Source organism: Corapipo altera, unplaced genomic scaffold, assembly GCF_003945725.1.
Source record: "Corapipo altera isolate COAL_440 unplaced genomic scaffold, ASM394572v1 360, whole genome shotgun sequence".
NCBI lineage: Eukaryota > Metazoa > Chordata > Aves > Passeriformes > Pipridae > Corapipo > Corapipo altera.
In genome coordinates this window covers 464065-490726 of record NW_020885015.1, presented here as the reverse complement: position 1 = coordinate 490726, position 26662 = coordinate 464065, and the positions used below count along the sequence as shown (strand labels likewise).

Below are 26662 nucleotides of genomic sequence, written 5' to 3'. Positions count from 1 at the left end.
TGGGGACAGCATTGCTATCATTAACATTTGTACCACTACTCCCTTCTATGCCTGTTTTATGAGTGATGGTGCACAGAGGACAGATTATAACCATCCACTGTGCTTCTCTACCAATCTTTCTAAAGTGTATTTCAAAGTACTTTATAAATCTTAATATAGCAGATACTGGCTAATATCATGGAACAACACACATCTGGAGAGGTTGGAAGTGGGCATGCTGCACGGCAGAGAGGAAAGACACTCTGCATAGCTACCTCAAAGACACAAATAGATTTAAGGAAGAAAATGAAAAGAATCACAAGTCTTCCAGGGAGTTTACAAGGAAGGAGCAGACAACTACTGACATTTTCAAAAACATCAAAGTCAGAAGATAAACTCAAGGGTTCAAAGAAAGAGCATAGTTTTAGAAAACTGCCCTCCAGCACTAGAAGAGGGGCCTACATATGTACCATGTATTGCATTATGCATGGTATGTCCCAAGACCTGATCAGACGTAACCTACAGTATAAAGCTATGGATTATCAGTCTCTTCCTGAAATATTTTTGTTTAGTTTTGGCTTATTTTAAAATGGTGTCCATCACTCCAGAAATGTCAAAATAATTGCCAGTGAAGTACAGCTATGTTATTCCAGGGTATAGCAGCATTTCCAGCATAAAGGTCTGGATGAACTGTTGTGAGAGGAACCAGATGCTGTCCATGGACAGACTCTAAAGCTCCATGGACTCACTATGCTGCAAAAATTAAAGGTGGTCTCACTCAGGAGTGGTAGCATGTCAAGAAGTTCTCCAGTTTCTGCTCCCTCATAGTGTCATTAGGACACCTCTTGCTATTAGTATCCTTTTATTTCTACCGTGTCCCTCAAATCTAACTAGAACACAGCCTGTTTTCCTGTGAAGGGTTGCAGCTAGCATTATGCTCTTCTGAATGTGTCAGCAGCCAGACTTTCTCTTGGGAATATTACCTGCAGCATAACTCCTCATCTCTTTTCCCTGATCATATTGCTCCCTGCTAAATTCGCAGCATTGCCATTTGTTTCTGTAGCTCTTTCCTTAATTTTCCATGAACAAGATTATATTCTATGAAAACAAAATTACAGCAGTGTTGAAAATTTACCCTGTTGTTCAGCCCAGTTAACAAAATGTTAAACCCGTGCTTTACTGAGGTTTTTTGCACTACAGCCTGCTGTGATCAAGTAGGGACCATGACGATTCCCTTTGTGCATGGGTCACCAGTACTGCTGAGGCACATTAATCCCAGAGATGGACTCAAGAGTGAATGGGAGGAAGGGTTCTCACAAACCCCACATAATGATACTATTAGACCTTGACCTTTACTAACTCCCTTTCCAGTTTCTGAATAGGTCTTTCCATGTGACTGTATCACTGGACTTAGCAGAACTGTCTTGCTTTACATCAGCCTTATTATGCAAAAATGAGACAGCATGAAAAGGCTGAGAGGTGTGGTTTTTTTCTTGATTTCTTTTAAGCAGAAGCTGGGATACCCTTCTTTCTTCTGTACTCCTTCCTCTTTTCTTTCTTTCTTTCCTTCATTCTGTCCACTCTTCCTTTCCATCACTTGTTTTCCTTTGTTCCTCCTACATGCATTTGAGGCTCTCTGGGTTAGTAAGGTAACTTCACTAACACTACTCTGGAGTTACAGGATTGCATCTGAAACTAATATCAGGACTAGTCTCATTTCAATACTTCTCATAACACACAGGGAGTGATACAGAGCATACTATGGCACTGTTCTAAAGGGAAGTAAGAGGGCAGACAGCAAAGTTTCAAATATTTCCATATATGAGGAAAAACCAAATGAACGCTTATTTATTACAGATAACAAAAAAAGATTAACAAAGTGATAGAAACATCACCTGTGTCAGGAGAAAGCATGTGGATATTTTGGTTTCAACTACTACCTCCTGTGGCACTTCACACACTGAGAAGTGTCCAGGAAAAATCAGCTCCTAAGCACGTATAATTAGGTACTGAGATAGCAGGCAATACCACCATGCTGAGACCCATGGAAAGGATCAGAATGGAAACTTAAAAAACCCCAAACAAACACACACCAAAAAGTTGGTAGTTCCTGTTATTTGTGAAATAGTTGGAAATTTTTAAACTTTTAATGTGATAATATGTTGCACCACTGCAGCTTCAACCTCAATCTGAAGGACATTCCTGTGCTAGGAATCATTTGTGTATGTGATCCAGGAGATCCTTAAGCTTATTTCAGTGTTTGCATTAAATTGAACTCTTTTCAAATGAAAAGCTTAAAGGAAAGAAAGTTTCTGCAAGCTATTGGAATCACTGAATTTATTCAGAAAGGCTCTTTGGATAGCTTTTCAGCATACAAAGCAACACAGAAAGAAAAAATTCTCATTTCTTTCATCAGAAGTTTTATCTCTGCTCCTTTAATATTCAATGGCAAAATGAATTATACTACAAAAAGGCTTGGTGCATCTCCTCAAACACCCTGATCCTGCACGATACTGAGCTTTCTTGAAAGACAGTTGGGGGAAATCAGTATGGAAATACTGGACATCTTGCAAAACAAGCCAAGAAAAGATGATCAAATGCTAGTGAGCAAGGGTGGTGAGTGAAAACTGGCGATTAAAACCCACTAGTTTCAAAAGCATATAGCAGAATGAGAGTCCTGGACAGTATTCAGGCTGTACTGCTCTGCTCCCCTTCCAGTCACTATGACAGACCACACTGAGCTGATGGACAGGACTTGTGTTGCTGCGATGGAGGGTGGAAACCAGTATTATCTGAACACAGGCAGGAGTAAACCCCACCCAGGACACCTATACTGAGTAAACCACTGGAGACTGCTCATGTGTGAATACACACTGTGACCATTTAATTATCTCAATTCCTGATGATCCTAGATTTGTTTACAGAAAATGATGGACCATTTTCCTTAGTGACATATTACAGTAGATATATTAAAAAAGCAAATTGCATTTGGGAGTTAAAGATAAATTGACAGACTCCTAAATACATACATTTCTTTTTCTTTCCTGTTCTCTAATGAGTTCATATTTTAATCAGAGAAACTGCTAGATTCCCTCCAAAAACTAGTAGAAATCTCAAAGGAGAACAAGCCGCTTATGCAAGTGTTCCTGTAAAACAAAGACTATTCAAGTACAGTAAATAAATATTAGAAGCAAGAATGGTATTCAGTTGTCTCCTTAAAAGCTAGGAGACTGTGTATCTTAATATTGATGGTCTGGTTCTGAGCTAAACACCAATGAAAACATTTTCTATTATAAATAAAACGACAGCATTTCTATCTATTATCACTTCCCTAGGGAAAAGTTCTGGTTTTGGGTAAATTACAGAGGGATATTATGCCAAGTGTATGACAGAGTAACATGCAGTTTTAATCCAAGTAATCCATCCATAGACTGGATTGGCAGAACAAGCAAGAGGATGAAACCCAGCAGAGCCCAGCCTCCCCACTGGGACTGCTGAAGGAGGCAGGGAGAGCTCCCCACTCAGGGGAAGGGCACTCACCCACCCCAAACCCACCACAGCCTCACTGAGCGGTTCAGGGTCACAACTGGCAGGACGGGTAGGCAGACTAAGAAGACAGAAAAGCCTCAAGCCCCTAAGTAGAAAGTATACTTTCCTTTGGAGTAATTTATTCAGATACTGAGATGGATTTAAATTTAGAAGAGATAAGGTGAGAGCAAGAAAGTGTTAAAACTGAGGTTACTTTTCATTTGTGTACTGTGAGTTAGAGGTTTCTTTTGCTGCTGGAACAGGAATTGTAGCTGAGATGGGGTCAGAAAACCCTGGGGCTTAAATACAGAAGCTTCAAGGCGAGAAGAGTATAAAAATAAATTCCAAAGGGCTTAATAACATTGTACAGAGGCTGGATATTCTGGTGTCAGAAAGAAACTGGTGGCTCTTAGATCAAAACATAATCATTCAAAAGCAATAAGAGCCTTTGTTTTAGCCAGCTAGTCATTCTGTTACCCACTGGGACAATGTTTTTTTTACTAGCATCCCAAATTACAGTTAATTTACAGTGTATAAATGTACATGCCACTAAAAATATAACAGTTAGAGCAAAAATACTTTAAAATGAACATTGTTAAACCTTTAGCAGTCTGATCCAAAATCTGGTAGGAACCTTTTGCTTGACTTCAAAGGAATTATTATCAGCATTTTAGTGAACTTCTTCTTCTAAAAAAAAATGTTTAAAAATCGGAGCTGTACCTCATGGCTTACTGCCAGGACTGTTCTTCACAAGGAGTCAGAGACAGGCAGAGCCTGCAGACAGCTCAGGCCACCTCTGCAGGCAGAAAAGTGAGAGAAACCTTCCTGAGGTTACTGCACAGGACACCCTCTGATCCTCTGCAGCAAGGCTAGACCAGGGGAAAAATGTCTGCTCTTTCTTAGCTTCCCATCCCAGAAGACTTTCTTTATGCATTAGTTGACCTTTCTAGTCGTTGTACCATCTTGCTTCAGCAGTTAATTAACACAAGTGCCATAATTTAATACAGTTAATGCTACTTTATGCCCTTTAATGTACCTTCCATTAGTGATATTATTGTAGTATTACCCTGTAAATTAAAATAAGATCAAGACTAAGAGAGGGTCTCTTTAATTAAGGTACTGGCATACTACAACGTCCATTATTCACTAGAAAAAATCACCCTGATTTAGTGAAGCAGACCATCAGTAAGTCAGAATTAGTTCATGTGGATTATTAGCTTTCTTGAATAATGTGAGCACAATGGGGTTGCTGAAATTGCTAACAGCCATGTTTCCCTTTTTCATCACCTTAATAAATACACAATGGAAGTGGTAAATTGAAGATGGATAAACAGGTGGTAATAGAGGAGGGAAGGTGTTCATTGAGAGGACGCAAGTTTTCATCTCTAATGCAACATACATCAGCCTTATTTCACACCAAAATGCAAACCAATAACAAAACAAACCCTATATTAAGTGGGCAAATCAATAATTCATTGTGAAGTATTAACCACTTCAGTATCCTGTATATTTAACATAGTGGCTTTAAGATAGATGCTTTTCACTGTCACTGTCCCTTAAAACACATTATGAAACAAATTGCATTTTATGCTGCCTTTAGAAATATGCTATTATGAACTTTGGTGATTTTAACCATACTTAACCTACAGGTTATGTTCTTCAGAAAAAGGACTAGCTTTAAAGAGTGTCTGCTAGCATCACTCACCCACTACATGTCAAGTTCCTTGGTAATGTCCCTTTGTATCCTATCTCCATGGAATAGTTTGAGCTATCTTTACCAAATGTATACAAATATCCGGGTCTCACAGCCCATAATATGAAACATTGTAGCAAAATAAAATACATTTGTAATTTAATTTCCAGTTAACATTCTAAATGAAGCTGTAACAGCTGGAAAGCTCAGCTGAATCAGAAAGAGTGGCACAGCCACCCTGGTAACCCTTGCTTCCCTCCACTAGTTGCCATGCTTAGGGCATGCCAGGGCACATGCCTGGAATGCTGATTGGGAGACTGTGGAGGGGGCTATAAGGTTTCTGGTAGGGACAAAAAAAATACCTAAAACCAGGTGACAGTGGGCTTACTGCAAGTTACATTTGGTGCACCTTAACAACCAGGAGCTGTGTATTGCAGCCCCACAGCTACTTAGTAGTAAGCAAGCCCTGAAGTCTTTAACAAGGAGGGTTCACAAGATACTGAAGGAAACGGCACCAAATCCCTAAAGAGCTGTTCTTCTCATTAGCAGAACAGTGATAAGAATTCACATGAATCTAATCTAGTGAGGTACTATTACCTATCAGACATTTCTTTTAAAGCATGTGTCCAATTACTGCAGCATTTAGACAACAAGCATCAGCACTAGATAAGTTCTCTGTACAGTCACGCTTCATTTCTATAGATAATTTTTCACAAGATTGCTGAGCCCCAGATGTTCTCAGAAGGTTCCTGTTTCTAATTTGCATGCAGTGCACTCTTTTTTAATCCTTCAGATGCTTTCTTTGATAAAGCACTGATAGTCTAATTGAAGTCAGACTAAGCTCCAAATGGGTTTTCAGATGGGGAGCTGGCTTTCCTTAAAGCCTAAGGATCTTCAAATCCTGAGCTTTGATATGATGCCTCAGTAGAGCTAACCTATGTGGAGCCCAGCGGAGAAAGGATACACATTAAACAGAACATAGGTGTAATTTTTTTTCTACACTGAGACTAATTTTATCAAACTAATTAAAACAGTATCTTAAGCTGTTTACGATCCACTTAGCCCTCCCAAAAGACTTCAGAAATATTATTTACAATGTAACTAATGAGTATTACAAGAAGAATTCTTAAAACACCAACATTTATCTTATACTTTCTAATGTTAAATTAGTGATCCTTCATGTATGGGTATGTATTTGGTGTGGATACAGAAGACCGTAACTACACACTAAATCTACAGTCCTAAGAAATGTATTTTGATGATTTTGATTTTCACCACAGGAATAATAAAAATATAGCACCAGTGTTTTATATAATCACAGTCGCTATTTTTTTTCCACTCAGTTCTGTGTCTGCAATGAGAGCCCCTGGCCTTTAAGGTGCATTAGCTTTTCCATTTGTTTTGATACTTAGCTTCTCTTAAAAAAAAAAAAGAAAAAAGTTTTTTAAAATGGAAGACTTCAACTCTCCACAGAAGAAACAGAGGAGAAAGATAAGGTATATTAGAGAGGTGAGTGAATTGCTAATAGAGATGATCCCATTAATTTCTTTGGAACAAACTGGCATCCAAGACACATGTAAAAGGATCACCCTCCTGCTTGAGGGCATCAGTCAATTGCTAGTTTGAGTTGGGAAGACAATTTCCTGATAGGAATGTCATCACACGGTTATTATTTTTGGGACTACAGCACCTGACACTGGCCACTGCTTGCCCTAAAGGGAACTCTTTGTCTTGAATCCAGCTGAATAATCATCTTTGTTATATTCGAATCAGTCTCCCTAAAACAGTGTTGTTTTTTTCCATTTTAAATCAGCTTCACTGCATTTCAGAGCTAATTAAAGTACAAGGAATGGACTCTACTCTCTGCTGCCCTCCTTGTTCACAGCTGGACCTAGAGGGAAGGGTTCATGCAAGAGCTGCTGTATCAATCACAGCTTACATTAAGGGCCTGGAAAAGTCAAATGATAAAACAGAATCTTTGTTTTTAGTTAACTGCTCTCAGAGCAGGCTCCAACTACATAAAAGAAGAAAGTGTCTCAATGCCAGGGTGAATTTCTGAGCCAACATATGAAGCAATGCTATGCTGCTTGTGAGACCTAGGGCTCAAGATCCACGGCTAGTGCCTGCGAACACCCGGGACTTTGTCCTGTGAGAGTCAGAAACTTCTAATATGACCAGAAATGGCCTTCAGGTGAGCCTGATTTCCAATGAACATGTCTTCACAGAAAATGTCATCATGTTTAGGGAAATAAACAGTTTTGAATAACTTCTAAAATCGAACACATGCCTGTTTCTAAAGTTATATATTCACTTACCTTCCATATACCCTTATGTCTGAAATTGCATAAAAGTAGCGTGCCAGGTGTTGCTCATCTACATATATTTCACCCGTTGCTGGCCTAAGCAGTCTTATCCTCAGATCCGTGATGGTAAAGAAATCTCTTAACTTCTTGGTTGTGTCAAGCTGGCCATAAAGAGAAGCCATGTTATGAAGCCGAGGTCCAGCAAAAAAAGCAAATCTATCTTTAATTTCAAAGTGGATTATTTTACTATTTGTCATGTACCCAGTAGAGTATTCCTCTGTGCAAATGATTTCTAGGACTGTGTGCTGTGATAAATCCCTCACTGATTTTGGATCCATGTGAAAAGCATCTAAGCAGTCTGTGGCATAGTACTGGTAGGGCTGCCATGTTCGTCCATAGTCGAGTGATTTCTCCAGGATCATTTGGTCTGGACGGCCAGATTCAAAAGTGATAACTATGTTATCTGTGAGCTCAATGGTTTTGTTCCAGGAGAGCGTAATATTAACATGAAGAGGCTTTGGATAATCCTTCCAAGTTGTGGACTGCCAAAATGTGGAGGGATGTCTTCCTTCAAGATCAAACATCAGTTCTGGAGGATGAGCCAGTTCTTGGGTACTTGCATCACATTCATTATTGCACATGTAGGGATTCCCCTGAAAAAGAGCAAAACAGTGTTACAAGAGGCACAGTATAGGTGACTGTGACACATAAACATGTTTCTTGACTGAGAACTGCTGCTTTTTCTCCAGGAGTTAAACCAAGAGAGAAAAAACCAAATGCTTGCAAGTAATACCTTTATCTTAATGAAATTTATCCTGGCCGTTTTATCTGTCAAAGTAAATGTACAAACGCAACATATAGAGCATCCCTCCTTCTGTAATATTAACATTTTTCTTAGTATATGCTAAAGAAGGAAAAAACCTTATTTACCCTGAATGGTTCAGACCAGGGATTGAGTCACAAAAGACTGAGAACAGTAGGCAAATCTCTAATAGTTCAGTAACTCCGACTCTTCTTAGAAAGCGCAGCAGCCAAAGAGAATTCCTTTTCAAAACAAGTACGTTCCTCAGAGCTCCGCCCATGAAAGAAGTAATATTTAGGGCAAGTGTTTACTAGATAGCAGTGCAGCCTGTATGTACTCAATATGAACGAGTATTCAGTACACCTTCAAGTTTCCTTTCACCTGGATGTGAAATTTATCATGCTTAACCATGCTCCCAGCTCAACACCACCTTGCCTTAAAACCTTTACACTTGCTACCAAAAGCCAGTAGAAAAACAGTGCTCTGTCTGCTCTGGGGCTTGATTCAGATATCTCCCATCTTATTACAGGGTACTGAAGTACTTCAGGAAAGACTTTTCATGAGACACCAGCTTCAATTTATCAGGACAAATAATCCAGCGCTTGATTAGGAGGGAGATGTCAGCAGCTTCAGCTGGAACATTGCCAAGGTGGCTGTAGCTCTGAACGGAGGGTTGAGTTAAAAACAGCAACAAAAAAAGCCTGCCAATAGTGCACAGCTTTTATTGCTGCTTGTCCTCTGTAGCAAGGTGAAAGTGAATTATTCTCTTTCTGGCCTTTTGATGCATTAACTTGCACACTACAATCTTCTGCTTCTTCACAAAGGCTATTTTGTCTGCAGATTGTGGATATCTTGTAGCAGTTGCCAAGATATCAGACCCCATAGGCTGCACTGAATCACGTATGTCTAATTTCACCTTTCAACAGTGCATTAGTATTTTGCTACTTGTTCATTCTGCATTTGTTCCAGAGAGCAGCCGCTGCTCTGTATCCTTCCCTCTGCCTGACATACAGATGGTGGAAGAAGCCATGCCTCTATTCACTGATGGTCAGCACTGCTGGGGAAAAATATGCACATCCCTATACCTAGTAGAACTCGATGAGGTTATAAGTGTAGCTATTATTGTCATTAATCAGAGCTCCCTGCACCTACCCTGAAAACAGAAAAAGCCCCAGTATGATGATCGACCTTTTCTTTTCTTATAATTACAGTTATGCTTCTCTCCACCTCAAAGCCTCAGGGCAATGAAGCAATTCAATGCTATCCACTGTGGGAAATAGGTTTCAAACATCAGTTTCCACCTTGGCCACTGCTCTGCTCCTTGACATACTCCCACAAAACACAAGCAAAAGAACTTCTGCACTGACTTTGCCCTCCCCACTGGCAAATTCCTCTTACCTGGGCTGGAAAATAGTATTTTCTTTCTCTCTCTCGTTAATACAGCTGAATGCTAAAACTGAGAACAATTCACTGGGACTGGAAGCTATGAAAGAAAACTACAAGACAACAAAAAGGGTTATTTGAAAAACAGCATGCTGCTGACAGCTTCAAAGCATGCAGCTGTAACTGGATATACTCTGCAAAATATTGTCTATAATAAGTCCCTGTTACAGCTCTGATTTTAAGCTCATGGTTGCTATTTCTATGCCTTCCTTTTGAATAAAACAGTGAAAATTAAAACTAAGTTTCAAAAAGAATAGAGAAAACACCGAATATTTTAATATTTAAGTTCCATTTAATATATCAGATATAAATGCCAGAATTTGCTAACTTACAAAGGCCTTTTCTTTTCCTCAGGGAAAATATACACACTGTGAAATCTGTAAGGTTCCAGACCCTTTGGCTATATGTAAATACCAGTTTTTCAGAAAATGCTGAGAGTTGCGTAAATCACACTTGTCTGAGGTTTCCTAGAAAAATCTGGTCCCTTCTGTACCCAATGCCACAAAGCTGCCGCCTGTGTACCTATAACCTATATGCTTCTGCCCTTGCTTTCGTAAAAGCAACTTCACTGGGAGGTCATGGGTGTTGAAACCCAGCAAATAAATGCTCCTGTGTAGCCAGACAGGAGCATTAAGCACTGCTGAGGGATGGCTTTGTTTTCCTTTTCCACAAACAACCACTGAGTCTGTTGTGATTCTTCGTGTTAAAAACTAAAGCCACTCTGATCCACTAGTCCCTGGATGCTGGAGAAGGCATGTTTTATGACTTCAGCGGGTAACCCAATTGTATGGGATGTAGTCTTTCTTTCTGTATATTAGTTGTTTTATTTTGCTCTCTTTGCCTTTTATCTTTTGCTTTTTAGCAAAAGCTGAGGTGCCAACAGAATCAGAGAATAACTGGGAGAGGGGGCTCTAAAAACCCCACAAGCTAATGTGAATGAAGTAAGATGACAGAGCTGGTTGCAATAAATCACCTAAAAGAATGGCACAGTGAATGCGTATCCTCCCAAATAAATGGAATTATTGTTTTAATTTTATGGCACACAATTCTATTTTAAGAGGTATATGATTTGATGACACCAAAATAATCTGTGTGAAGTTCAAGTACTCCAAAGAGAAAATTAGGAGAAAAATAGCTAAGCAGATATAAGCTGATAAAATAAATGTCCTGAATTTAACACTGGGACAAGGAGAGAAATTATGAGCTTAGGTAAGTTCCCCTCTGTCTACTGACATGGTAGTCACTGACGTAATTTTGAAATATTTAACATAATTATTGCTTCAGAGGCTTGGAGTCAGGTTTCCATTTTCTCTACCAGCAACTTGGCTTTAAACTGCTTCTAATTAATCTTAAATGTAATTTGCATGGTAAGTCATACTAACACTACCAAAACAGTGTAAAAGGGTCTTACTCTACATGAACATCCCTTAGTACATGTTATTATGGAAACAATTAATTTAAATGTGATTAGTTACATATTTTAATGTCTTGATCTCTATAATAATCCTCTTTAAGAGTTCTGTCTCGCTGATAAACTTTCCCCGATTTGTGAAAACTAAGCTCAGTCTGTGTTGGAGACATCTAACGGATCAGAGCATTAACAACTGTAAGTAATTTTGTGACTAGCAGGCAGCCATAAACAGATCTTCATTTAAGCCTTCCGAGGAGCAGCTCTTCTCTTGGACCAGGTGGAAAATATTTATAACTTTTTAAAATTATATTTAAGCCATTAGGAGAGTTCTAAATAATTAAACACTGAGAAATACTTCTAAACTGTTTACTGCCAATTAGCATAAAAGGTAGCTGAGTCTTCCCCAACACCACAACTATCTAAAAGAAACCCACTATTTTCCTGTACAGTAATTGGAGATATTAAATAGCTCCTTGCAGGCAAATAAGGTTGCTATTTATTTTGGTTTTGGCTGCTCACGGAATTAAAAATATTACCAAAACTACTGACATAGTCTAAAAGTTTTGGCTTTAGGAAGAGGGGTACCTGTTTTGCAGGCACAACAAAGGCATTTGGCTGTATCATGACTTGATCACATTCAGCCCTGGCTGGAAAAAGCAGCGTTACCTGAGAAGTTGCTGAGTAGGGCTGACTGGTCCCAGTAGGGTTTCCCCTCAATTAGCTGGATTTAGTTTGTTTTAGCACACAGTAATGTCTGTTTGTGCCAGCCAGCTTGAACTTCTATAGTGGTGTCTGAGGTGCTCTGCAAATGTCCCTGCCTGGGAAGGGGCACTGGGGCTGGCCTTGCTCCCACTGAGCAGCACTGTCTTACCAAGTGCCTCCTCAGGAACAGCTCAGTGATGGATGGGACTGTGATCCTAGAGTGAGGATTGTGGTTAAAAACAGAGGTCTAGCAGTAGTATGACTGTTGAATGTCAGCAGGGGAGCCAGCAGCAGTGCTGAAGCTGCCGTTCAAGGGTTAAAGTTTGAGTGCTGCTGCTCAGGTGAAGCCTCTGGTCTCTCACCAGTACAGCTCCTCAGTGACACCCACACAGGCTTATGGTTTGATTGAAGATGTTGCTTCTTTCAATCTATTCCCTGTCCACACTAACACCTCATGGACTTTTTCACTCAGGAACAAAGACACAGGGGCTTAACCCTTCTGTAGCATGAATATTGGATGCTGTACGCAGATTACATGCTGTAATAGACACCTGGCTAAATCCCTACAGAGGATTATAACTTGCGTTTTCAAACTGGGGAAGGCTGCTGAGGTCAAGTAGGCCAAGATTTTAAGAAGAAGCAAAATACATTTTCAAGAAGTGAATCACAGCAACTGATTTTTATACCGCTGCCTCAAGGTAATTAGCTCAGATGCACCAGACAAGAAATAAATACAGCCTAACTCACATTTGGAGAGAGGCTGTGTGGTAAATTACTGCATTCAAATCACACTTTTGGAAATAACAGAGTATTTCTGTTTTCCTTTTCAAGAGATCATAGAATTAGTTCACTTGGTGCCAAGCTGTACATTGTTGATGACTAATTAGACAGTAATAGCTAATAGCAGCAATTGCCCTAATGCTTACATTTTACATGTGATTTCTAACCAGGAATTACTTGTTTACCATGAAAGAGCCAGATTATGAAACCATTAATTGTGGGATACTGCTCATTAGGTTGTTGTCCTACTAAGGGCAAACAGTGTGGTGGAGGATTGGCAAGGCACAGGATCTGTTGCATGATAATTGATGTTATCAAACTCACTACATCCATTAGCTGGTTTGAGAGCATCTCGGTCAATGTCTGCAGAACTATTGTTGTGATGAAGACAGGAATGGCTCTAGACAAGAACATTTTACCATCAATAGCCTTTCATCACTGCAATGACAGCATTTTAAGTTAAAGTGATTTAAGTTAAGAAAGAAAAAGTGCTAAAATTTCAGTGGAAGATTTCAAGCTCTTCCACAGAGCTCCCAAGTGAGAGGCATCTAGATGGCCAGACAAGCACTTTGAACTCTGAGCTGCAGGCTGAACAATATACATTCTTCAAAACGAGCAAAAAAGAAAATAAAAGCATATTTAAATCAATAACTTCTGGGGAGACTCACAAAGATTAAACCAGAGAGGATGTGAATGGCCAAAAATAGATAATAATGCTTAACAACTTCGTGCAGTTTTAAGCTTGAAAGTACGTTGCAGATTATGGCCCTGATCCTGCAACAAATTCGGTGCAAGAAGGCCCATAAAATTCAGATTTAAGCCTCTAAAGATCTGGCACTTTGCCTTGTGGAACACAAACCTAACTAATTAATCTTCATGACAACACCTCCATGAGGTATGGAATTCTATCCCAAATTTACATATAGATGCAGAGTTAGAGAGAAATGCTTTAGCATGATGAACTCTGTAATCCCTGATTATATTGTACTGTTTCTTCCAAAGCCTTTTGGTAGATCATGTGAAGGCATTCTTGGCACTCAGAGTAGTTCTCAGATTATTGCCTCTCTTCAATACTATGAATTGAAAATGTATAATAGGAAAACATTTTAATATTTGCAGCACAAATTTGGTGCAATTGCCAAAGGCATTTAAGTCCTAGCAGAACATTCTCTCCTTTTAGATACTTTAGTTACTTTTTGGAAATGCTTTTCAATTTACTTTATGAGGCAAATGGAGTTTTGTGTCCTCTGAAATATCTCTACCCACTTTTGAGGGGTGAAAATTTTATTAATTCCTAGTGGGTGGCTTTATGCTTCTCAGACTATCTTTGACTCGGCAGCCTTGCTGATGTTATTTTGACCACTTGATCATTCCAGCATAACCTTAAGGCAGATCTGCTGGCACTGATCCAAGTGTGGTTTTGTTATTTCAGAAGCTCAATATTGGTGTTTTCCTCCTGTATCAGCAGCTATCTGGCAGCTATTTATAACTTATGCAGTGTCATGACGTGTAACGCTGGGACTCCATTGTGCTGAGCTCTGGCTGAACAACACGGCAAATGTTCCAATAAAACCTGAGTTTCTTTTACACCGGATGCATATCTGGATTTGAGAAACTGATATCCCAAGGTATGCAGAATTCCCTTCTCCCAGCACACTGGCACTCATCCTGGGTAAACCAGCCCGTCCATGAGAGCACTCCTTGGACAAGGCAGCAGAGGGTATCAATCTCCAGCATCATGCTCAGCTCACACATTTTCATCTGACCCACTTTTCCAGCCACCTTGCTGCCCTGCAGGAGCTCCGGCAAGGAAGTCATGCAGGAGATACAGGGGTGTCCTCAACTGGGAATAGCTTATACTGTCAGTAACAACCACCTTGGGTGTCTCTACCTTAGATTTTGTGTTCTGATACAGCTCTCATCTTGCTCACTGTTTGATTATTTTGGACTATTCATGAATTAGAATGAGTAGAAAGGAGTAGAGAGGGTAGAAAAAATGAGATGTCTAAAAACTACAGTTGAAAGGTGTCATCCCTGGGCAAGGAAAAGCCAGCACAGAAGAAGTTGGTCCATTATCATGAAAAGATGGTATCAGTGCTCATAGAGATCATGGAGGGAATTAAATCACCTTGGCGACAGCAGGAAGAATCAAGGTTCTGAAAACACTAAAATTAAATATATTTTTAAATTTTTTTTTTTAATTTATTTGTGGTTATAAATGATTGTATTCAGATTTTTGATCCAAAAAAGAAAACTGTGGAACGCAAAACATCTGAGAAACTATGGAGGACCCCAGCAGGGTTTAATATCTCTGGCTAGCCCCACCTGAGCAGCAGGGGTTGATGTCCATGACCAGCCTCAGCTGGGCCCCAGGCCCAGGCCCTATTTAAGCTCAGGCTGAGATCTCCATCTGGCTTGGTCTCCTGGGTGGGCTATGTTGCAGTCCTGTTTCCTTCTGGTCTTCCTAAAGGGGCTCCCTCTGTGACCCTGCTTTGCCCATGTGTTGTACCTGGGGCTGCTGATGGGCCATTGGCATCCCCTGACACCATGTGGGATGGCATGTGTTGTTGAGGGTACAGCTAGTGCTGGGGTGGGTCTCCCACATCTGGGAGACCTCTCCACATCTGTCCCTGCACTGGGTGACTCTGCTCCTGCTGCTCCTTGGCCTCCTGCTCCCTGCTGAGGGATATGATGGACCTCTGTGGGCAGGGCTTGGCTGGTGCTCCCTTTCAGTGGGTGAGTTGTGTATGAGCAGCAGAAAGGTCTCTGCTGGTACATGACACAGTGGAAGCAGTAAATGTAACTAGTTCCGTGTTTCTACTGCCCACAGGCAATAGAAGAAGAAATGTGCTTTGCCATAGTGCTGGAGGCAGCTGATTTGTGATGGCTGTGGCTTCTGCAAAAGGTTGTTCATAGCTTTCTAACTGGTTCCCAAGAAAGCTCCACCTTCTGCCCCTGTGGGCCCCACTCCTGTGGTAAGGGTTTTCTTGTCTTCCTGGTGGGCAGCTCTGGAGTGGTAACGTGGAGGCTTGTGAAAAATATTGATGCCACAAGTCCTGGTCACTGAGTACCTTCAGGTACAGGCCATGAATTTCAACCGGATTTTTGTGTAAATCAAATGAAGTGAGCAGAACAGAGTACCAGTGTGGTGTTTAAGTGATGAGCTACAATGGTGTTCTGTGCAAATCCTCTCCTATGCTAATTTCAGTAAATGCATCTTCCTTGGACAGCTCTTTATGCAGAGTGTTCATCACAGCTCTAAAAAAGTCATGCATATACCAACTCTCATGTGAGGTTAGAAATGAGCAGTACAGAAACATAAAAATACTGAAGTTAATGAAAAATAAATGTACAGTGTTGTAATTACTTGAATGAAAACTACATGGCTCTGGATCTCTCCATTAAAGGACAGCTATGATTATTGCATATATAGTTTAAATGGAATTTGAATGAAAACTTTTTTCACAAAGCCATTACTGATTAGTAATTGTTATGGTAAGATGTTAGATATAACAGGATGGTTTTATACTGCAGTTTAAAACCCTTCTGTCCCTAATATATGTGGGCTAAACTTCTCCATTATCAAATTGCCCCTTAAATATCTTAATGATAATGCTGAATGCATTATTTACTTATTGAGAAAGATGTACAAAGCCCCTTATTCTTTTTTCTCTTAGCTATGATATTTTTCAATCCAGAAGCTTTCTAAAATGCTATGTAGGTCATTAACATGGCTTTAATAACTATCTGACTGTCCACCAAAGCAGACTGTCATAGCTTTTTAACAGCATACAGCTATTCTACAGCGTTCAAATACTTAGAGTAGAACTGCTGCATCTGATTTAAACTTTAAAAGTATTTTACATAAGCACATACAAAAATGTAAAGTCAAAATCAACAAACTATTTCTAAACAAGCGAAGCTTTTTTGTCTATTCTGACATATTTAAGTATGGTATAATAAGAAAAGTCCACACTATTACAGGCAGTTACTATAAAGCAAATTACATGAAGAAATTTTTATTTTTTAAATAATGTCCACTTAACCTCTATATTACTGATTTCTGTGCAGGTTTGCACTAGGTAGTAGAAGTCTGAAATGCTAATGTCCCTCTAGGATTATGTAAAAACAACTTCAGCACTTATATATATATGTAGTTCACGCAATAACTCAAGTTACATGTTAGACTTGGCTGATTGAACAATGATAGGTAATATGTATATCTATGTATGTATAATTAATGTTTAAAAATTTGGGAATTTTCAGATTCAGTGAAGCTCAAATTATGGTTACAAAGCAGTATCACATAGTTTCAAATGGGTGGTTTGGAAGGTAAGGGTGAGTGTAAGGCTACATGTACGCAGAGGGAGACAGAGGGGTCCCAGCCTCGCAGCTGCTCACTTGCTCTCTTCCTCACAGCACAGCAAAACAGATCAAGGGCTTCCAGTCACTAAAGGTAATTTTGCACTAAATTAAAATGAGGCTACTCTCTAAAATGGCACAAACTTAACTGTCCTGGGTTTGAAGGGGGGGGGGGGCGCCTTGAAAAAATTGGAAAACAATTTAAGAAATACCATTGTGCTACTTTTCTGGTCCAGCAGCTTCCAGTGTATCTCTTTCCTTCAGGGTTGTACCTTTGCTACGGGCTCAGCCCTGCCTCAAGTGAGCATCAGCCTGAAATCTAGCAACGTGCTGCTTGCTCAGCCCTCTCCCCGTCTGCCTCTCCCTGCACTCCTGCTGGGGAGCTGATGGTTTCTGAGCTGGCAGCTTCTCTCTAAGGACAAATTTCCTACAAACTTGGGGGATCCCACCTTTGTGCCTAGCAGTTACGGTGAGCTAGATGTGTCTGGAAAGCAAGCACTTTTTTCCTCAGTCTTAAGATTTTCACTGAATCAAGTCTCTGATCTGACGTACTGCTTGGCCAGATGAGTGCTGATACTGCCAGAAGGGATGCAACAGCTGGGAAGGAAGTGAAGCAGTGCAGATAGATTGACTGGCCTAAGGGCAACATGAAAACACACCTAAATAGTGAACAAAGAGTGAAATTAGCCTGTGCTGTCATACTCATGCTTATCTGTTGAAAGGTCATTTACATATAAAAATAGTTACTTGCATGTGCATGTGTTATTTATACTGTAAAAGACCACTCAGGGTGTGTACATGTGTATTGGGCTTAGGCAAAACCATTTCTGTCATCAAAAAATGAATTTCAATACATATGTCCCCCAAAGGCATCATTACAATTTTATTTTTACGAAGAACAGCAGGATTTAGGACAACAGGTTTAGATTATTTCCTTTACGACAGATGTAAACACAGCACCTGCAAATGCTACCGAGGTCTGCACTGAGGGTACTGCTGTTGCAAGCTCTACAATCTAAATTCAGGTATGAAGATTTTTGGTTTTTCTACTGGCAGGTGTTTTTTTTCTCTGTATGTACACATACATGCAAGCGTGTTTTACATTTTTAATTTGCTTTATTTGATAATTTTATTCTTTCCTAAAAGTGGAACTGTAGAATATACTACACCTGGGAAGTACAGCAGAGTGTGATGGAAGGTATGTCATATTATGTCCTTGTGACTGTAGGTTTTATCTTTTACTCAGAATACTGGTAGTCTGTATTAATGAAGACTGATATAGCCAAATGCACTGCATATCAGTGCACATATCAAGATATTCTGATTGACACTTTACACAAGACTATTTTCATGCACTGAAACACACAACTCCTGTATGAGGAAGTTAAAAGGGAAACTAACAAAACCAAACCTTAACTAGCCTTGTAAAGATAGAGTCCTTTTTTAAGTATTCACCCTCAGAAGCAAGATCTTACCATTTATTTCCCACTTATAATTTCCACCAACCATCTTTTAAGATGCTATTTGCTTCCCTAAATGTGCAGCTGCACAGTCATTCTGCAAAATCTCTGGGATATCAACTATGAATTATGGCCAGACGATGAGCAGAAGTATACCAAATTCTCCATGGTATTCATTAATGATTGCCTGTGACAAACCACTGTCAGCTTTAATAGTTTTCCTGGGGTAATTCCTGCATCCTCTGTGGGAGACTTTTAAGATTGTTAAAGAAGATTCCTAAGTAGCACCAATAGTTAAGTAACTTTTGTCAAGTGTAATGCAAAACATGGCAAAAAAATCTTTAATTTCATTTTATTTCTTCCTAAAGGAAGTAATCTTCTTAGAACAGATGGTCTAATCAAATACCTATACAGCCTAGACTGAGTAATGTGTATATTGATGAGAGCATTACCAAAATATAAGTTGATGTTTTACTCATCATCCCAGTGAGAGAATCACTGAGTGCCATTCAATAAACAGTTAATTTCCCAAAGCTGAACAACCTTTTACTTTGTTATTATTGAAATTAGACAGCTTTGCTAAGCCAAGGCAGGTTGTCTTCCCCAACTCTGATAGTCCTTTATTTTGCATGCTGTCACACCAGTTTCAATAAGCCACCCATGTAATAGGATGTAGTTTACTAGCTATGAATAAGGGTAGCAAAATAGTGTCACATAAAGCTGAAAAAAACCTTTCAATCCATGTTAATGTAATGTTTTGCATATTAGTTTTTAGCTCTAAATCTCCAAATTACTTACAAGCAGGTGTGTTCAGCTGCCCACAAAGTTACAGCTGGGGGAGATCAGACAGAAGTGAAGTAATTAGTGTTCAGACAAGTCGTGGCTAAGCCAGACTCTTTTCCTTTGCTCCACAGGCCTTTTTTTCAAAGAGAATTTTTTTTGTCTTTGTATTAATTCTATGGCTAATGCCACAGAGAAAAGAGCCAGACAACGAATAAAAGGGACCAAAGAGACAGAAGAAATTCTTTTCTTGTTGGGGATGTCTCAGCTGTGCTTTTGGGACTGTCTGCATCTGTAGGCACTGTTCAATAACGTTCCAGAGTGTTATTGATTCTGTGCTCATGAATCTCATGCAAAATTGTATTTCTACAATAATGTAATTTTATTTCTGATTCTTAATGTCAGTATTATTTTTGACAATTTTGGATCTGCTCCTATATTAGCAATATGTCTACTGCTGCTTTTAATAAGTTTTAGAGCCAATGGATTAACACTGAATATCAAACACCACAATTACAATTGCTGATGTTATGCAGGAACACTGCTCTAAATATATATATATAAAAGTCTATCTTATTATCACTACAGAATCTGCACTCATTTCTGTTGTATTTGTTAATTTTTGTTACAGAATTCCCAGGCTCAGAGGAGTCTTGTGTGTATGTGAACCACTTAAAGGAAGAATGAAAAGGAACATAAACAATAATGACAATTGTAAGTGAAATCCAATTTCACCTCATTTCTTTTAAAAGGTGGGATACATTGTTTTCCCTTCATTTGTGTTTGTCAGGATGATAAAATAAATATTTTTAATGAATCACAGCGTATACCTACATAACGGGGAATTGTTATAGAAACAAATTTAAATGCTGAATTTCATTATACAGTGAAGAGATGTCTTATTAGTATTCACAATGAATTGTATGATGTCTCTCCACATTCAAATTATAGCACATAGTGCTTTGGAAGAGAATGAAGACACTCATCAAATCCACATTAGGATACTGCTCCAATATAAGTAATTCAATGAAATAAAACACCATACAGTATCTTTTGAGGAAGGGTTGCAAACTTTGTGATAAACTGGTAATTTGTTCAGTTCTGTGCTGGAGATTGTCATGTAATTTCCTTTATTACATATGTCCATAATAAAAAAATAACTGTACACCTCTGAAAAATATACAGTCACTTTCTAAAATAGTTAATACTAAGACTGTTATCTGTGAATTACACTTCAAGCATGGTGCGTGGTTGCACTGTCTCCTAACAACCTGTCATTTTTAAAATTTATTTCATCATAGCATATTGAAATATGGAGAAGCCCAACTGGCTGGATAGCAGGGCTGCTAAAAGGGAAAGGAAAGCAGCTGCTCCTGTCCCATGCAGAGAGCAGGGAAGTAATATCTGCATGATCCCTGCTGCTGCCTCAGATAGGAGACTCAGAGCAACAGGAATTGGGGCTGAAACCAGTCCCCAACAATATTTCATGGCCTCAGGTACTGTCCCAAATGACACAGAGAACCTCCCAAGTCTGAATGAGAATATTCTACCTGAAATAAAGCAAGAACATCTTGAAGTGCAACAAAGGCTTATGATAGGGTATGTAATACTTTCAATTAACTCATCAGATGTGTAGCATGCAAGCAACTCCCTTGAACTGAGGCAAACTTGCTTCCTGAGTTGATTGTAAAGTAATTCAAATCTGGAGATAAAGACGCTTCTTTCCCTACAGAGCTGTGGCAAGACTGCTGCAAGGTGAGGTTTCTCTCTGAACCTCTGCATGCCTCCACTACAACCAGGAGTTGTCATCAGCACATTAATTGGGCTAACTCAGGCAACCTCGTTAGTAAGACCAGGGCAGCCTGGGCCATGTGGTGGTGCTTGGCATTTCAATGCTGTTTGCCTGTGTGGAGGTTGTGCTGCCAATTCTTTTTCCATGTTATTAACCCCCTACAGAGATTGAATCTGGGCATGTATGCCAGGATGAGACAACTGTAACTCATGAACATTGTAGAATGAATAAAGCATTTGACTTTTGGTAAGCATTAGGTGGAGAAGTTTCTCACAAGAAGAGACTGAATGTAATTTTTCTATAGTGGTAAAAATAGACTTTGTACAATTGCCTGCTGGGATGCCTGAAGGTAAAGTTTAAGGACAGAGATTTCTTTTATCCTAATACACTTCAATCTATTACAGAGTAAGATGATAAGAGAAGTTCTATGCTGCTTTCCACTGTATCACCCCGGGAAGAAATAAATTACGGCATATTATGTTCCCTATCAGTTCTATCCATCACATGTCTTACAGAAGATGTGAAGAAGAGAAACACCTTGGATAGAGTAATGCAATTAACTGCTGCCATTTGAAACGTGAAAAATTACATTTTTTTTTTTATCCCACTCCATCCAGCTGTTCAACTATTTTTGAGCAAAAATGCTGTTTTAGGACTTGCTGGTTGACCGTAGGACTACTTTCCAACAGACTCTGCGTCTCACAGCAGGTATAAGAAAGGTCGAAACCTTGCAGCAGCTGCCAGTAGCCTGGCTGTGCAGCCCAGAGGTCAGGGATGCTCAGGGACAGGATTGTACCAGGATAGCCCAGTTCCATCTTCAGCAGCCTCTGTGAGGGGGGCATGACAGCTACATGACCTCCCTAACACTTGGATGTGCTTCTGATGTCTGATGGTAGCTGGGCAAGGCAGCACCTGAAGCCAGAAAGGGATGAAGTTGCATTGCCACAGTGACAGATGTTCCTACAGGTACTCTATAATTTAAACAATCTAGTGCTGTTCAGCATTTATCCTTAAATGCAATTTTAGGTTCCAGTTTGTACTAAAGGCGCTATATAAAGTGCACTTACTGGAATGAAAAATATCTGCTTATAAAATGAATCAGTTCTTGCAAGGGTGCAAAAATAAAAGACCTCAGAGAAGGTGAAGTATTCTTTCCTCTGGCACAAAATTTAAGGCTGTGCTATGCTACAAGCCAAAGCCATATGCCTTTTTCTTTCAAGGTATGCAACATTTACATTTTTTTATCTAAAAAAACCTTTGCATATACCATCTGAGTATTTTCAGGCCCTAATAAAGTGTTTTAAGGATAAGAAATGACATAGCTCTGCTTATAACAATGTCTTTAGAGAGCATACAAAATCATGTTGTTCCACATGGCTATGTGTGATATGTTAATGCAAAAATATAAACGAAAAAAACAACTTCAAAAGATATGCCCTTGGATTTTTTTAATTTTCATTTCTCCTAATTTTTCACTTGGCTTTTACTGAAAGTGCTGCAGTGAGATCAGTGAAAAACAACTCTTGATTTTAGCTTATAACTGAAGTGAACATAGGGTTGTAAATAATTTTAAATGGATTTGAGGTTATTTTTGTGAATTCTGTTACATAGCATTTGAATACATTAGTTAAATAATCCTTCATGGGCATGAAAACTCTGGAAATTCAGAATGTTGGCAAATAATCCAAATGTATATAAGAAGAAAGCAAGTCTGTTAAGGTATCTTTGATTTTAATAACTCATAGTGACATAGTAAGGTTATGGAAATGACGTATTAGTGTAATTTATTCAAGAAGCTGGAGAGGTACTTGTCTTTGTCATAGAAGCTATTAAAGAAAAAAATAGGCTGTTTATCTCTTGCCTTCTTGCAAACATTTGTGACTCTATATCTCAGCTTCTCTCTTTATATTCTGCAACACAGTACTGACTAGCTTTAAATTAAAAAATCCGTTCCTTCATCTGATATTATGAATAGTCAAGTTCCTCTCCAAAGCTTCATATTTCTTAGACTGCTTTTCTAGACTTAGTTTTGTAAACATTATTTTGCAGATGTAAGAGTTAGAAACTTAGAATCACGACAATATATATATAATATATTTATGTATTATATATAATAATATATATAATATATAATATATATTTTTTATATATAATATATTATTACAACTATATATAAATATATGTATATATTTATATAAAAGTTTGCAAATAGCTTTAACTCTGACTTAGCATTTTCTTTTAGGGTGCCGTACCCCCCAAACCTGGAGAAATGACCTGTATACAAATCGATGACAGGACTTGGCTGCTGCCAAAATTTTGGATATGATGCTCAAAAATAGAAACTTCTGACTTTTTTAAAATCTGCAAGCACATAAGAAAACCATTTTAAGCTATATGTTTTATATATGAAGAGATATTTAAATATTCTTTTAGAAAATAACCTTATGCCACAGAAAGTATTTTATTAGGACTTTATGGTTTATTTAAATTCTCTAAAGTTCCTTTCAATGAAGCAAATCCTATCCTGAGATTCAATTAATTTAATTCCTACACAAGATTTCTCTGAAACCAACAGATGTTCTTACTGAATAAAACCTGAATAGCAATTGAATAAAAGCTCCAGGAGGTATCCCAGTGCTTATGAAGTCCCAGATCATCCTGTCACTTCCCAGCAGCTTTTAACTCCGCATACATTGCGCTCCTCTGGAGCTGGCCTGCTTTGCCATCAGCTGCTCTCCCCCAGTGTCAGTGGAGGAAAATGAGGAGGAAGTTTTTTAGTGAGAAAAACTAAAAGACCCCACTCTGCTCCTGGAGCTTGCAGATGTGGCAGGGCTTAGGACAAGATCCCTGTAGCATCCAGGGGCTGCGGGGACTACGTGAAACTGGGGAACAGAGGCCACAGCCCCACCTGAAGGCAAATAAAAAGGCAGTAAACAAATATGTGACTCAAGTAAGTCTGAAGAGTAATTGTGTTTCTCAGAGTGTAAGGCAAGTGTGTTCCATACCAGTGCTTGCCTTCTCAGGTATCACCCTTGTTAATTAAAGAAATGCTTTATAATAGAATAGCTGTCATAGATGATACAATGCTATCACTTTGATATCTTAATTAAATTGCACCACAGGCTCTAAGTCCTTCAGGGCACCTTCATTTAAGACCTCAATGCTTGTCAGTCACCACCGTGAATGGGATCATGATTTTTTTCAATACCTACACCCACAAATGCATGGCTTTATTAGTTTGAGTCTAGGCTAGCAGGGCTAAGTCAGGCATGGGATGATGCAACTACAAGAGATAAGACTGAAAAGGCAGATTTTCATGTTCTGACTAGCTTTTATAAAATAATGGATCCCATCACCCTGCAGAAGACTTTAGCATAAGTTATGTAGTAATGGTGTTCAAATTCTGATCCTGTACTAGATAGCCCCCATTTGTCATTAAAAATCACAGATGTCAAAGAGTCTAAACCTGGTGTGTCTCATCCCACTATTCATTCTTATTCACAGCTGAGGAGCCTATTTTCAGCTTGGTCCAAGGGACACAACTGTGTTGAATACCATAGGTATGTGTAGAATGTTTATAGTTCAGTTACATGAACAAGATTTATGCTAAACAGAGAAAGAACAAAGCTTTCTGCTGGGCTGTTGAATGTCTTAATTATTGCTATTTGTTTACACGTTGCTATTGCAGTGGTATGTCACAGAGTGGTCCAAGCCCACAGCTTGCTGAAGGGCATTGCCCAAACAGGGATGAAGACAACCTCTGCCCGGAGGCATTCCCTATCTTGACAGCATTTTGATATATCTCATTGTCAGTTTTATTATTTTGTTGATGGCCAGCTGCTCTTTTGTCACCTTTACAATGACATGCTGTCAAGCATGCACTGGTCTTAGCAAAGCTCAGGCGTTCCATTGTTGTTGTGCCTTGGAGAGGTGGATGCAGAACAGCCACATCCTACACTCCTGAGTAAATCCCCGTAGGAAAACTTCAGGAAGCAGCACAAAGAATTTTTTATATATATATATATGCATGTATATGTATTTGGTGCTGTTACTCTGGCATTTGTGATGGACAAATCCTTCATGTTTCCCTCTTAACTCCCACTAAAGGCTGTGGGAATCTTTGCAACTGATTTAAATTGAAGCAGGTTTGCTCCTAGATGTTCCCAATATGTGAACAGCAGCAAGAGTGTCTAATACAAAATTTTCTCAAAATAGCAGAAAAAATAATGACGGGACACACTGTGTCCAATGTAGGATACTGTGGGTAAAATTAATCTCTTAATGACGAATAATTGTAAAGGTTGAAAGAATGACATTATTGCAACAAAAACTGTGCCCCTCCAGTCATCTCAGATGAGGACTGATCTCCCACTGTGTTTTATTGTTTGGAGTTATTTTATTACTGGACTTCATGTAAAGTTAATTACTCCTTAATATATCTGCATTTAAAAAAAACCAAGCACCAATTATGAATTATGACATTTAAAATAATTCACCAAGTGAATTTAATTAAGTTACAAACAGAATGTTCTGCAAATAGAACTGCTGCTTTGAGAGGAGGCTGCAGCATGCTGCCTGCATGGCATTAGCCAAACAGGCAGTAATGATGCATGTGTGTGTTAGACTTTGGAAATGAAACTTTTTTGAACCAGTGAAATACCAAGAATAATAATTGTGAGTCTGATATGTAAGAAAATGTGCTGTTCATCCATAAAGGCAGCACCCCAGACTGCAGTCTCCTTAGTGGTTTCATGTTTTGTATTTTTAAAATACTTCTTTAAAGGGCAGCTGCATTATAAGCCAAGTCAATGGTGAGAAGGCTGCAGGGAGGATTTATTTTTGGTTTTGAATCTGTAGTAAACCAGCTGAGTAAGAAGGGCTGGGGAAGGCTTATTAATTTTTGCTATGATTCAAGATGAGCAAGTTCTGGTAAGAACAATACAATTCCACTCTTTCAGTATAGTTGCTTTTTCAGTTTTAGAGAAAACTCGTGGTTTTTTCCACTCCTCCATGACATGGAAGAAGTTACATACAGAGGACACTCTGTGCTACATTTGTAAACTTCTCCAGAGTTTTAGGGAAGATCATCTCCAGCTTCCTCGATGGTATCAACAGCGTCTGAAAAAAATCTCTGGAAAAATACACATTTACTCTTTTGTGCTGTGAAAATCCAGTTAAAATTGGTCTACATTACTTACATTCTCATTTTTAATGAAATATGGGAAATCTGTGTAAGTCAGGATAAACTGGGAGTAACTTTTGTGACTTCGTTAAAGCTGCAGTAGACAAAAAAAATTAGGAAATTACATCTTTGAACATGTATTAGGTTCTCCTGCAATGTCTTTAATCAAAATCAATTTTCTCTGAAAAATACATTAAGACTTCAGAAGCTGAATATTTTGATACTCAAATATGTGAACAGAATTACGTTTTGGATCCCTGACCAATCGCAACTGATGCTGGCATCATTACTGGGATTTTTACTTTTCAAAATGCCACAGCGTGGTTGACTGCAGCAGAAGTGGGAAGTTTCGGGGACAGAGCAGCTTTTCACAGGCAGCATTTATGGACACATTGCTGTTACGAACCTTATTCTTTTGGAGAATAGAATGTGAATTCTTTATCCA

At 38.9% G+C, this 26662-nt stretch overlaps 1 protein-coding gene across 8 annotated transcripts in view; it reads right to left on the bottom strand.

Annotated features, from left to right (window-relative positions):
• NTNG1 (netrin G1) overlaps positions 1 to 26662 on the bottom strand; it is a 151258-nt gene that overhangs the window by 77765 nt on the left and 46831 nt on the right. For all 8 annotated transcript variants that reach the window (XM_027667621.1, XM_027667618.1, XM_027667616.1 and 5 more), the window contains exon 3: positions 7516 to 8156. In XM_027667621.1, coding sequence (XP_027523422.1) covers positions 7516 to 8156 — 641 coding nt within the window. The remainder of the gene's footprint in view (positions 1 to 7515; positions 8157 to 26662) is intronic.